General features: G+C 38.9%; 1 protein-coding gene across 1 annotated transcript; it reads left to right on the top strand.

Moving 5' to 3' along the window:
- The first annotated feature begins 2,747 nt into the window (after nt 1-2,747).
- Nucleotides 2,748-13,583, top strand: DYNLT3 (dynein light chain Tctex-type 3). The gene is made up of 5 exons (XM_081277897.1): nt 2,748-2,846; nt 5,304-5,345; nt 10,054-10,177; nt 11,334-11,411; nt 11,750-13,583. Exons 1-5 carry the CDS (start codon nt 2,817-2,819, stop codon nt 11,824-11,826), a joined length of 351 nt encoding a protein of 116 aa, XP_081134023.1. The 5' UTR covers nt 2,748-2,816; the 3' UTR covers nt 11,827-13,583.
- Nucleotides 13,584-14,266: the final 683 nt, after the last annotated feature.

Raw genomic sequence — 14,266 nt, 5'->3', positions numbered from 1 at the left:
GAGAGTGAAAGACCCCCTTTTAAATCAGCATTACTAATAAAACGGGAAATTCAGTCATATCTTGCTCAAGATCTTTTACAAAAATATTTTAAAAACTTAATGGTGAGCTGGGCGCAGTGGTGCATGCCTGTAATTCCAGTGGCTCGGGAGGCTGAGGCAGGAGGATTATGAGTTCAAAGCCAGCCTCAGTGAAATCAAGGCACCAAGCAACTCATGGAGACCCTGTCTCTAAATAAAACACAAAACAGGACTGGGGATGTGGCTCAGTGGTCGAGTTCCCCTGAGTTCAATCCACAGTAACCCCCTAAAAATTAATTGTGAAGTTAAAAAGAACAGAATATGGTGGAAGTGACTGCTATGTAGCTTGTGAAACTAGTTCATAGAAGGTGATACAGCTGGGCAGGATGGTGCACACCTGTAGTCCCAGCTACTCAAGAGGCTAATGCAGGATGATCACTTGAGCCCAGGAGTTTGAAGCCAGCCTGATCAACTTGAGAGACCCTGTCTGTTTAAAAAAAAAAAGGTAGGGAGCAGGCAATGTAGCTTCTGCCACACTTAATGGAAACTCATGCTTGGAGTCATGAGTCATCAGGTACAATGTCTGACTACCTTAAAGCTTCCATTATGGTAGGAAGCCAAGTCACTTGATGAGATCATATGTTGGTGTTCCAGGTGATAGTACTAATACTTGATTCATCCCAGCCCAGATTCCAGGTAGGTGAATCAATGAATCTTCAGAGAATTTCAGCCCCTACCTGCACCATCAAGTTCCCACAGTCCCTGAGTCTTCTTAGCAGAGTCTTCAGATATTATGGAGCAGAGAGAAGTTATCTCCGCTGGGCCTTATTCCAATTTCTAACCAACAGAATCCATGAGCACATTACAATAAAATAAATAGATTTTATTGCCCAATTCTTGGGTAATTTATTACAGAGACTACAAGTAGAACAACACTTCATCACCCCTTTTTATATGTATCATGAATTACCACATGACACAACCCTGAGATGTGATAGTGTGGCCCTTGTAGCTTTCGGACTACCTAACTTCAGGGTTTGACCCACCTAGACATAGAAACATGTCTTTAGGGAGGTAAATTTGGTGTTCATAAAGCCATCACTAAGCCCTCTCTTAATTAGGATGTTGACATTGCTCAAAGAAAAATAACTTTGGCTTGTAAAATGTCTTGAAAGAGGATGTTTCCTCTGTGAACTGCAATCATAACTTTTGTGCAGTAACTTTTCTCAACCCACAATTTAGAAGAACCAGTAACAAACTACATTGTCAAGTAAACAGCTCTATTTGGTTCTGTCTAAGCTCATAAAATGAAAGCAGGGAAATGGAAGGGCCTGAGGTTCAGAAGCCCAGGGGTCTAGTTAACATCTATGTGCACTTTACAAATTACTTGTCTCTTAGCTCCTGTTCTGCTTGTAAAATACAAGAGTTGGACTAGAAGAGTAATGAACCTTCCAACTTTAATTTTAGAGATCAAAATAGAAAAATGGTTATGGTAGGCTGAATGTTGCTATCACACACACACACACACACACACACACACACACACACAAAGATGTGCACATCTGAATCCCCAGAACCTGTGGACATATCACCTTACATATATCACCTTACATGGCAGAAAACAATTTACAGATGTGAATAAGAATCATACAGAGAAGAAGACTGATGCTTCTGGCTTTGAAGTTGGAGGAAGGAATCATGAGCCAAGGAATACAGGAAGCCTGTAGAAACTATGAACACCAAGGAAACAGGGTGTCCCTTAGAACCTCTAAAAAGACCCAGCCCTATAGACCCATTTTAGACTTCTGACCTCCAGAACTATGAGATAATAAGTTTGTGCTGCTTGAAGCCACTAGATTTGTGGTCATTTGTTAGTGCAGCAATAGGAAACTCATTCAGTGGTAAAGATCTTGGTCTGCTATCAGTACTTGAGTTTATGCCTCTTTCCTACCACTTGCTGAATGCATGACCTTGGACAAGTTATTTAAATTCTCTGTACCTCAGTTTCATCTTGAAAAAAGTAATAAGAGAAAAACCAAACCTCCTGGATTACTGAGGTTTTGAAGAAATATTTAGGGTCATCTAGAACTTAGAAAATTTTAAATAAATGTAGGTATTGTGCATCTGCTAAGGCTTGTAATTTAGGATATTTGTTCCTTCTCTCTTGTAAGTAATATATTTCTTTATGCAGTCTTGGAGCAAGAAGGGAGCATCTGCTTTAGGAGTTTCGCATGTAGCATCTCATTTGATCCTTGCAAACAGTGGTGAAATAGTTATGATTATGTTTTCATGTAGGAAATCTGAAGCTGGGGAGGGGGAGTAAGTTTTCTAAACAACAGAGCTAGTAAGTGACCAATCAAAGTTGCTTGTAGGTGATTACATTAATCACACTTATTTGTTGGATAACGGTGAATGAACAAATTATGTGAAAATAACCACAACACTTAGCACTAAACCAATTGTGTGGGTCACTAGGTCACCCATCCGTTCCACAGTGACCACAACCCTAGCTTTTTAACATTCATCCCTTATTTTCAGAAAGGTCAGATGGAAGCAGGAAGGAATAGGCGTATGGCCTGACGTGCACTCGGTGTCCAGGAGGCCCCCTCCCCGGGTCAGACGACTCTCATCACCCCGAGCCTGCCTTGAGTTCCAGGCTCCTGTGCGGCACAAAGGCGGGGCCTGCGCGGGTAAAGGCCCCAGGCCATAAACGGGGGCGGAGCCTCCCGGGAGGCCAGTGCGCGGCCGCGGAGTTAGACCCACGCGTCGCTCCGCCCCCGGGGAGAGTCGGCGCCACCATGGAGGAGTACCATCGCCACTGCGACGAGGTACCGCCCTCAGCCCCGCCCGCCTGGATGCGGGGTCCCTGTCGGGTGGTCTTCCATTGCCCGGCGATCGGCAGAGTTGGGATGCGGTGTCCTCCGAGCCCGAGTCCTCTCCGCGGGGCCGGGGACACGCCTCGCCCTTCTCTGTCCCCTTTCCCCCGCCCCCGAGATCCTGAGGGTGGACCGATTGTCGGGGTGGCAGAGGCGGCCGGAAGCGCGAGGGTCGGGCGGTGGGGTCCGGGCGGGGATGTGGGGAAGAGGCCTGTGGAGGGGTCGTGGATGGAGGGCGTCGCCCGTCTGACGGGCGGGCCTGGGAAACTGGTCTTCCCGCAGCTTCCTCCACCCCTGGGCGTCCTTAGGAGCAGGTGCCGCAGCCCCTCGGACACTGCAGCTTGGGATCCTGGAGACTCTGGCCTGGGTGGGCTGGAAAGACGTTGCTTTATAGATTAGGAGCCCTTGCTTACTGACTCAGGCTTCTTAAGCCTCACCAGAAATCCCATGATGTCAGTTGTTAGCTTCCTTTTACTGATGGGGATTCTTGACTTTTCATGGCCACTCGGTGACATGCCCCAAATTAAAAACTGCCAGGAATGGCATGGTTGATTTGTAAAGCCTCTGACTATATAGCTACAGCTCTCGCTTCACTGTTACCGCTGGGAAGATGAGGCCTGTTGGATCGCAGCCTAACTTGTGACAGCTGGCAAGGGTGGAATAGATGAAGATATTTTCTGTCCAGTGGTAGGGAATGGAGCAGGAAAACTTGTAGATGTCTTGGAAGGGGTTTCTGCTCCAATGGGAATAGGTTAGGATATTTTAGGATATGGGCTTCTGCAGAAGTTAAAACCACATTTAAATGAATTACTTCTGTTCCAGGTAGCACGCATAATTACAGGTCAATGGTAAAATGCTATAACTTAAGGAATAAGGACTTGAGGGCTGGGGATATAGCTCAGTGATAGAGGGCTTGCTCAGCATCCCCCTTGGTGGGAGGAGAGGGCTGGGAGGATCTGAGGCACAAGAAAATTATATGGCTAGCATATCCCCCAACAAAGGGAAAGCGTTATTTCCTGTACTGCTTCCTAAATGCATATATTTAAAAAGAAATAAAATTACATGTGTTGCCATGGCCACTCAGTACATCTAGATTATTATTAGGTAGCTTTCCAGACTGAAGCAAAATTGGCATCCTTTGATTCATAGGCCAATTTTGACAGTAGATAAGGATGTGATTTTAAAGTAAAATGGTCATTTTTAGTGGGGCCAAACTCTTTTTTATTATATAATAATACTCCTAAATGTTTAGGGTATTTTATTCCTTTGTCATTGGGGAATTCTGTGGGATAATTAAATGAATTGAAAAAAATTTTAAATCTAAAATCAATTTTGGAATTTACTTGTTTGAAGTAACTTTAATTTGTATAATGGGTTTTTACAAAAATGTTGATATGATAAAGCACCTAAAAATGTCTCCATAGAAACAATTCTTGTATTACCTGAAGTGTCTTGGTTTAGATTTCAGTCTTATCACATAACCTAGTTCTGTTCTTGAGGACACTTGAATGTCATTGATCATTGTTGTTAATTCAGGATTCTTACAAGCTGCCCCCCCCCCAAAAAAAGACTAAGTTGTCAGACTAACTTACAATATGAAAGTGATAATAATTTTGAATGATCAAGTTTTGTTGTAATTTTTAATTCAGGAAAGTCATGTTTTGACCCAGTGTCAGTTAAAAACAAAACTGAAAATAATGAATTAAGCATTTTCTTCTCATGGACCACTTTATTCTTTCATCCTGCTGAAACCATTTCTTATATTACTGATAATACATATATCTTTTTCATCCACATTTTTATTGGTGCATTATAGTTGTATATGATAGTGGGATTTGTCGTTACAGATTAGTACATATGCAGTATAACAACATAATTTGGACAATATCCCTCCCCGGAACTTTCCCCCTGCCTCCCCTTTCTACCCCCTGCTCTCTTCCCTGTATGCTACTGGTCTCATGAGATCACCTTTCTTTTCCTTGACCTTCTGAGTTTGGCTTATTTCACATATCATAATGATCTCTAGTTCTATCCATTTTCCTGCAAATGACATAATTTCATTTTTATTTATGACTGAATAAAATGCCATTATAACACATGTATCTTTATCTGCTTATTTCCTCAACTTTACAATACAATGATTCTCCATCTAAAATGTTCATCAGAATTGCTAGTACAAAGCACTTTTCAAAAAGATATAGTTGCCCAGGCTCTGCCCTGACCTAAGGACTCATAATCTCTTGGAAGGAAAGGTAGGGAGAGAATTCTATACTTTTAAGTTCCCCTTATCACTACAGTCTCTGTCACTCCCCTGTGTCCAGGCCAGTCAAGGGATTCTGTGTATTATCATCTCTACAAATAAAAGGAAGCCTGTATTGAAAGCAGTATTATCTTGGGTTTTCCCTTTAGGTTGGTTTCAATGCTGATGAAGCCCACAATATCGTCAAAGAGGTAAGTTATACATGTACATCTCAAGGCTTGCTGCACTGATGTATGTTTTGAGGTTCAGTACAAAGTTAGAACCCTTAGTGTTAAACACAAGATTTTGAATTTTTCACCCAAGTCTTTAGAGGAGTACTGCTCTGTTCTATATCATGCTGTCCGGCATCTTGGAGCTTCCTCAAAGAGATGCTGAAGAACTGTCATAGTGCCAGGTGTGGTGGTGCACACCTGTAATCCCACCAGCTCAAGAGGCTGAGGCAGGAGGATCAAGAGTTCAAAGTCAGCCTCAGCAACTTATTGAGGCCCTAAACAACTCAGAGAGACCCTCTTTCTAAATAAAATATTAAAAAGGGCTGAGGATGGGGGTAGGTAGTTAAAAACCCCTGGGTTCAATCCCTGGTACCAAAACAAACAAACAAGAAACTGTTTTAGTCTAGAAAAATGGTTTGTTCTTTACTAAAATTGATAATCCTGTCTTTTGAATAAAAGAACTTTTATTCCAGAAAACCATCCATTTGTTAATACTATAAAAGTGTGTGTCTGTATGTGTATATATTTACAGTGTAAAGTATATGTATAATTTATATGTATATTATATCAAATAGGCAAAAAAAACCCTAGAAATATCTGCCTTTGACTTTGTGTGCTTGTTTTAACAACATACTAGGAAAAATAATCACTTTAGCACCTTGTAGACACTGATGTGATGGTAAACCAAAATCTTCAGAAAACTATTTGAAATGTGAAATCTGGTCCTTTGTTAGGCAAACAAAAAGGAAGTTCTCTTTGGGAATCAATTCTGGCAGAGGAACTTTAATTATTCTAGTGGTATCAATACAGAGTACACTGTAGGTAAGGTACTTATGAACACTTTAATAGTCCTGAGTCATCTTTAACTCTGCCAAGGCCTACGAGAGAGAGAGAGAGAGAGAGAGAGAGAGAGAGAGAGAGAGAGAGAGAGAGAGAGAGAGAGGAGGGGAGGGTGGGCGGGCTCAGAAGGCAGGCTTGAATTGTGTGTATGACTGTTGAGGCCTGTGTCCTAGCAGGCCCTGACTGGTTGGCTCCTCCCTCTGGGAGTGCCCTCAGCACATCCTCCAGACAGTGCCTCACCTGCCTGAGTGCTCTGGATGATCCAGCTCACTTCAAGTTCTCACAGGTCTGTCCTTGTACAACAAGGATCAACTCGATGTCTGAAAGGGCTAGACAGGCACCTGAAAATCCTGCCGTATTTGAATAGTTCAGAATCATGTATTAGAACAATATCACCTAGGAATGTTTAATCAATAAAAATTAAATGCAAATGCTTTCAGTACCTTGATGATAGAAAAGGAAATTAGGAAGGTTTTGGAGGTGGACAGGAGTGATAATAATCTCATTTTTCAAAATGGAATATCAAGAGAGACCACACTTAGTCAATGGAACGTGAAAAAAAGGATGTGGGGTCTTTGGTGTGGTCCCTTTAATTAGTGCTTTCTTCCTTACCTAAGTTCTGAACCAGATAAAAAGAGAAAAGAGTTATTAGAAGAGAAAAAAACACTTTTATTATGGATAAAAACTAGGTTGATGATGTAGCTTGTTTACTTGCTCTCATTTGGTTCAGACCTTGGTAGAGACATCCAAGGCAAAGTTTGAGTAGGCAGAGAAAAACACTTATAGGCTGATGCCTTTCATTGGTCTGGGTGGAGAAGAAGCAAAACCCCAAGTCCAACATGTCTGGAAGATTGGCTTTCCCATTTGAGAATGGTAGAACAATGGTCATCCCCCACCAAGCAGGTAACTCACCTCCATCTCCAGGGGAAAGAAAAACTGGTGAGATAAAAGGCCAGGAATGTTAAGAAAAAATCCTCTGTGTACAAGGAACTGTCAGGAGTAGAAATGAAACTTATTCCTAACAGTGTAAATATATTGAATGACAATAGTAAACTCACTGTCTTAAGAGAAGGGCATGGGAGGAAGACACCAGGTAGCCTGGGGGAACTAAATTTTCACCTATCATGGCAGGATTTCTCATGGATATTATCAGTAATTCATAGTGAAGAAATGGTGATATAGCTATGTGCCATGGTACATGCCTGGAATCCCAGTGACTTGGAAGGCTAGGTCAGAAGGATCACAAGTTTGAGGCCAGCCTCAGCAATTTAGTGAGACCATATCAAAATAAAGACGGGATGTAACTGGGTTGTAAAGCAGTTAAATCCCCAGTATTTCCCTTGCAGAGTGATATGTTACTTGGAAATAACGTAAGTAACCTTTAGAAGAAATAAACATAATTATATACTGAAGGTGTTTTCCTCTGGAGAATGGGAAAAGGGACTGGAAAGGAAAGGGTGGGGAGGCCACTCTTTGTGTATTACTTTAATAGTCTATTTTTGAATCAAAAGAACCTCCTCCTTTCTTCCCATAAGCCAACTTTTTCCTGCCATTGAAACATTTCCATTGAGGCACTGGAAAAGCTTGAGAATAAGCTCTGTATTAAAACACTTTAGTACTTACTAGAGAATTACATAATTTCACCAGTTATTTCTGTTTTCCTTATCTCTTGCTCATCTTATTTTTTTTAATTCCTTGCTCTGAGCCCCCACACTAATATATTTTTTTCTACTGAACTCTAAGAGCTACTCATTTATTGGTTATACACATGCATTTTATTTATTGTTAAAATAGAATTCCCCAAAAACATCCTTAAAGAAAGAATGAGTTACAAATGAAACGAAGTTGGAACTTAGTCTAAAGTGTATTTGATTTGGAATGTCCAGAGAGTATATCAAAGCCAATATTGTTTCAACAACAAACATTTATTGAGTACCTGCTATGTGCCCCCATCCTGAGATTGACCATGGAAATGCAGATCTGTTTAAGGACCTCATTGCCTGGTAGGCCTCCTGGTAATTAGTTAGGCTAAATATTAGTTAATTGTAATTAGGAGGGCTATTGACAGTAGGACCCACATCCACACAGTGTTTTCTGTTGTTTAGAGCTGATTCTTTCAGATAATCCAAAAGAAAATGAGTGTCCTTAATTTCCCCATTAAGGAAAGGCATCTACAGGAGGAAAAGTTTTGTACAGTCCAAAAAAATTAAAAAAAAATATTCCCCTAATTTATCATAACAGAAAAAAAAGACCATCAGCTTTGGTAATGGTAAAGCCAGAATTAAAACCCTGTGCTACTGTCCCTTCTACTCTGTCATGGAGAATAATTTGGGCCACATTACTTTTGTCAGCACCTCTAAATTATTTAATTTCTCTATTTGCACCTTATTATTAGTAATGAATTTTTTTTAAAATACTGTGGGCTGAACCCAAGGCCACTTAACCACTGAGTCACATCCCCAGCCCTTTTTATTTTTTAATTTTTTATTTTGAGAAGGGTCTTGATAAGTTGGTTATGGCCTCACTAAGTTGCTGAGGCTGGCTTTGAACTCACAATCCTCCAAAGATTTCATATTATCCAGCTTAAGATTCTATATTGAGTAGCATACTGTATTACTTAGAAGTCGTAAATGAAAGCATGTGCACTTGTGCAGGTGTTAAGTTAGATTCTAAAAGTGAATGAGTGCTTCGTGTTCCAGACTCTATTATTTGAATATAAGCAATAGCAGTGGAGGAGCTGGGCAAGGTGGCACATGCGTGTAATCCCAGGGACTCTGGAGGCTGAGGCAGGAGGATATCAAGTTCAAAGCCAGCCTCAGCAATTTAGCGAGGCCCTAGGCAACTTAGTGACATCCTGTCTCTAAATTTAAAAAAGGGTTGGGAATTTTGCTCAGTGGTTAAGTTCCCCTGGGTTCAATCTCTAGTACCAAAAGAAAAAAAAAACCCAAAACATGGCTGGCAGCAATAATGATAATAATCATAATAATAGTTTTTTATGTGCCAGGCACTGTGTTTGAGCATAGTTCATTATCTCATTTGAGTTCATTATCTCATTTCATCCTCTCAACAACCTGATAAAATGATGTTATTATTTCTCCTGTAAGGATTAGGAAATTAGGGATTTGAAGGTGATAAGTCACTTGCTAAAAGTCACAAAATGGGTAGGTACAGAGCTGGCCTTTAAAATCTAGGATTGTGTATCACAGCCAGTGCTCTTAATCAGGTGTCAGAAGTGGATGCAAGTAAGCATTATAGGAAATTATTGGACTTTCGCTTTCTAGAGCATCTTTATTTATTGTCATTGGCAGGTGTGCTGGTTGCATTATAGCTAAGCAATTACATAGTATTAATGAGAATTTAATTATTATACATGAGAATTATGTTTTTAAATTAGTTCCAGCCTTTGTTTCTAGCATCTGGGTCCTAGTTAAGTCCCAGCTGTTTCAAAGCCACTCTTCAACCAATTAATATCACCTTCTTTTAATCCCCTCCCTACCCTGTAATCCTTTTATGACACAACTTATCATCTATGATTAGTCTTTTCTTGTGTTATAGATATTGGATTTCTTTTATTAGCGTTTCTGCTAGAGTAAATTCTTTACCACAGAGCCTTGGCATATTTATCTTTAATATGACCCAGAGTATATCATGGAGTGAGATAATGCTTGTGGAAATGCTTTCAAAATGCTTAAGCAATTAGTGACAGCGCCTAATAAATATTTACAGATGCATATTTTCTGAAATACCTTCTTGGGTCATACGTGTATTTTATGCTTTGAATAAATTGTTGCAATTTGTGTCAAATGTGTTGGTTTGGGCTAATTTTAGCTGTTCTCTGCCCTTCTAGTGTGTGGATGGGGTCTTAGGAGGTGAGGATTATAATCAGAACAACATCAACCAGTGGACTGCAAGCATAGTGGAGCAGTCCCTAACACATTTGGTTAAGCTGGGAAAGGCTTATAAATATATTGGTAAGTATCAGTGTCCTTCTTCACTTGTTCACGCTCCTTTGTCCTTGGGAATTTCTATGAATTTTGAGAATGAATATGAATAGTAGGCACTGAAGGTAGATACTAATAGAATATGAAGAAATCCTGACTTATTCATTTAATGATAATATATAATCACACCTAGGCAGGCATGGTGATGCACGTCTATAATCCTAGTGACTCAGGAGGATCGAAAGTTTGAGGTCAGCCTTAGCAACTCAATGAGGCCCCAAGCAACTTAGCAAATCCCTGTCTCAAAGTAAAAACTAAAAAGAGCTGGTGATATAGCTCAGTACTGGGTTCAATCACCAGTACCCTCCCCCCTCCAAAAAAATAATGTATTATTTTTTTACACATTTTTTACATACCACACATGTGTATATATTACATATGTAATTGTATATGTATACATACACATATGTGTATATATGGGTGTATATAAAAGATGGAGCTCTTTCACTACACAAAAAAGTATACTTGGCCTGGGTAGCTACCCTTCACATTTGTATCAGTTCTCGTTCCACTGAGGCCCCCATAGTCACTCTGACTTCCTTCTAGTAATCCCATGCCTATATGTAGGACTATGAAGTTCCACATATTTACTGTAAAGTGAAATATTTTTTGCATTTTTTTTTTTTTTTTGGTACTGAGGATTGTGCCCAGGGGCACTTAACCACTGAGCCACATTCCCAGCCCTTTTAAAAATATCTTTTATTTAGAGACAGGGTCTTGCTGAGTTGCCTAGGGCCTCACTAAATTGCTGAGTCTGGCTTTGAACTTGTGATCCTCCTGCCTCAGCCTCCTAAGCTCCTGGAATTACAGGTGTGTGCCACTGTGTCCTACTTCCTGCATTTCTGTGTCCAAATTCTGCCTATGATACAAAGCACACAACTTGACCCAGAATTTCTCTATAATACCGTTGCTAATTGTTATAGCAATGACTCACAAACTGACTAGATCCAGTGGGGTTTAAATCATGAGAGTAGATAATCAGAATGAGAAACCTTTTTTTTTTTTCCAGTCCATTGGCTGCATCATTTTCTGTTATTTTTTTCAGTTTTTATAACTTTGAAGTCACTTCAATCTTGGTTTTTTCCCTCTGTCTGTAAGTGTCCTCATTTTGTGACTGTATTTGTAGTGACCTGTGCAGTGGTCCAGAGGAGTGCATACGGCTTCCACACTGCCAGCTCATGTTTTTGGGATACTACATCTGACGGTAAGAGATCTTAAGCTGATTCATACAGAAAGTACCAGCAAAGTCAAACAGGGTACTTTTTAATCAAATGCTTATTCAGCTCTAATTAAATCCTGAAAAGATCTTATCAATATAATGGCTTTGTACCTAGTCACAAGTATGACTTCAGACCAATATGAAATGTGAAGATATAACAGGTTGAAGGGAATAAATGATATTAACATCTATGAAAAATGTGCATATATGTGCACGTGTGTGTGTGTGTGTGTGTGTGTGTGTGTGTGTGTTTTCCCCCACCCCCTGGTAATTTTGATATTTTGCTGCTGATATATCAAAGTACTTTTCTTGTGTGTTTTCAGGAACCTGTACTGTAAGATGGGAGAACCGAACCATGAACTGCATTGTTAATGTTTTTGCCATTGCAATTGTCCTGTAACCAACTAAAAATGCTAGACTAAAGCCATTCACTTAAGACTTTGTTCAGTGTATCCTTTCTAAACAAGAGTCATAGTTATTTATTAATATGCTAGACGACAAGTGTGCAAGCTATCAAATAGAAACTGAGTATTATAAGCAAGCAGTCTCATTGTAAGTTGGCAGATTATCTCATACTCTATACAGCATCATTGAAATAAGAAAAACTGAATGTTAGCAAAAATTAAATGCAGAAATACGGCATGACATCCAAATATGATCTTATACCTACACCAGCTTTTCACTAACATTATCATGTATCTTTCAGCTAGAGTACTTACTTAACAGGGATATATATTTGAGCAAAAAAGCTACAAGGATGAATGTAGAGAAGACATGAATTAGCTAACACCTCTGAGTTTTTTATTTCTTACCCTTGCTTAGTTGTACGTAATACTTAATGGAATGTATTTTTGCTCCTTTTTTTAAATCAACTAATGTTATAGTAGCAATTATGATTTACCTGTCTACTTTTTCTGAGAATTGGTGAATCCATTTTTTTTTAATTTCAATTTTTTTTTTATTTACACTAAAGGTTGAGTTCGAGCTGATAACCTGACTTTCCTGGTTAAGCAAAATTAGGTACATCATATGAGTCAGACAACTGCCTTACAATCTACTCATTCCATGTGGAACAAGCATTTACTGCATGCCTGGTAGGAGCATATTTCTCTGCTAGGCATTATACTTACCAATGTGCTGTTCACACGCTAAGTTCCTTTTGGCAGCTGTTCAGTGGGAAAAGTAGCATTTGTTTGGGGATGGAAAAAAAAAGAGTTGTTTTACAAGAGGGGAGGAAACCAAGTCTGGTTACCCAGGTAGAAGTAAACAAAATGCAAAGCACTTATTGGTGACAGAACTATAGATGTTCTTTTAAGAGTTGCTCCTAGCAATTTAAAAATGCATAGAATATGCAACTCTTAATTAAAGGCCTTATTAGTAGTCTTAACTATACAAGTAGTAAATTTTATCATTGCTTTACTTACAAACATCTGTAAATAGTTTTAAATACTTACTATGTGGGATATAAATTGAGCGGAGTAAAGTACAAATTAAAAGTATACAATCATTAGCAGGTTATCTAATATCTCAGGGTTTATGAAGTGTAGTTAAAATGAAAGAAGAATTAGGGTACACAGCTGGCCACCAAATGCAAAGTCAATCTGCTATTTAACCTTGAAAACAAAATCAATTTTGCATACTGCCACTAACACTAATACATGCAGAGACTGGAATCATGATTCAGTGATTTTTTTTTTTTTTAGGGAAAAGAAAAGTTTAGCATTAAGGCAGTATTCTTCTAGGAGTGCTATCTTTATGGTTGATATTTTGCTGAATAACTGTGCAATGTTTAAGAAGTTTAAGAAAATACAAGGATAGGGGCTGGGGGTATAACTCAGTAGTAGAGTACTTACCTACAATGTATGAGAACCTGGGTTCCATCTCCAGCACCACAAAAAAGTACAAGGATAGTTTTTAATGCAGTGACCTGTGTTTTTGGCAATCAGAAATTCTGAGTCATTACCTTTATGTTCTATTATGCTGCTGACTTGTGCCCCTGAAGATTATAATAGTGACCAAAATATCTGTGCACTTAAGGATTGTTTTTGATTATTGTCGTTGAAGCCTGGTTTCAAAAAAAAAATCAATTATACCTCGTGATCTTGCTATCTGCTCTATTTCTAGTTAAAGTATAATAAAGATTATCTTCCTGTGCTATACTTTTGCTTCCGATTGATTATTCAATAGTTAAAGAAATAGCATTATGCTAACTCTAAGAAATTCTAAACAGGAGAAACGGGGACAAAAAATGAATTAGGGGCCACATAAATATATTATGCCATTAAAATGGCAACCCAAATTCAGTATTCACCATTATGACATCACTAATAGCTTCTATTTTATGCCTTTTGTATTTTAAGAAGTTATTGTAAAATTTGTTCCCTAACTATTTATTAGCTTTTAATGATTATTTTTGCCCAAGAATTTTGTCCTGTTTGTCAACTTGCATTTGAGTTGTTGCTATTTTTTTTTTTTAAATTAAGGACTTTAAGCATGCAAAATTAGGGTATTCAAATGTAAGTACTAACTGGAATTTTTGTAAAGCTATAATTTTGCATTTGTAAAGTAGCAGTATACTGCCTAAATGGTGGCAACATCTCATTACATTTCTGTAGTAAAAAGTACTTTTCTGTTCTTTTCTAGTTGAATGTAATCTAATTATGCATCACTGAACATATTTTTACCACCTGCACTAATCATCATATTTCTAAAATAATCTTAGGATGTTTAGGGTTGTAATTTCAAAGTTTGAGTAAAAATAGTTTTCTATTCTTGATAACAGTTTTTTTTTTTTTTTTTGATGGGGAGTTCTGGGGATTGAACTCAGGGGCACTCAACCA

Source organism: Spermophilus citellus (assembly GCF_964194105.1).
Source record: "Spermophilus citellus genome assembly, chromosome: X".
Taxonomy (NCBI): Eukaryota; Metazoa; Chordata; class Mammalia; order Rodentia; family Sciuridae; genus Spermophilus; species Spermophilus citellus.
This window is presented reverse-complemented; position numbering and strand designations above follow the sequence as displayed.

Bases quoted from the DNA above. Each gene is read 5' to 3' on its own strand.
- DYNLT3 (XM_081277897.1), top strand. From the start codon at position 2,817: ATGGAGGAGTACCATCGCCACTGCGACGAG. The intron at 10,178-11,333 runs GTAAGTATCAGT...CTGTATTTGTAG, and splicing joins AAAGGCTTATAAATATATTG to TGACCTGTGCAGTGGTCCAG. The intron at 11,412-11,749 runs GTAAGAGATCTT...GTGTGTTTTCAG, and splicing joins TTGGGATACTACATCTGACG to GAACCTGTACTGTAAGATGG.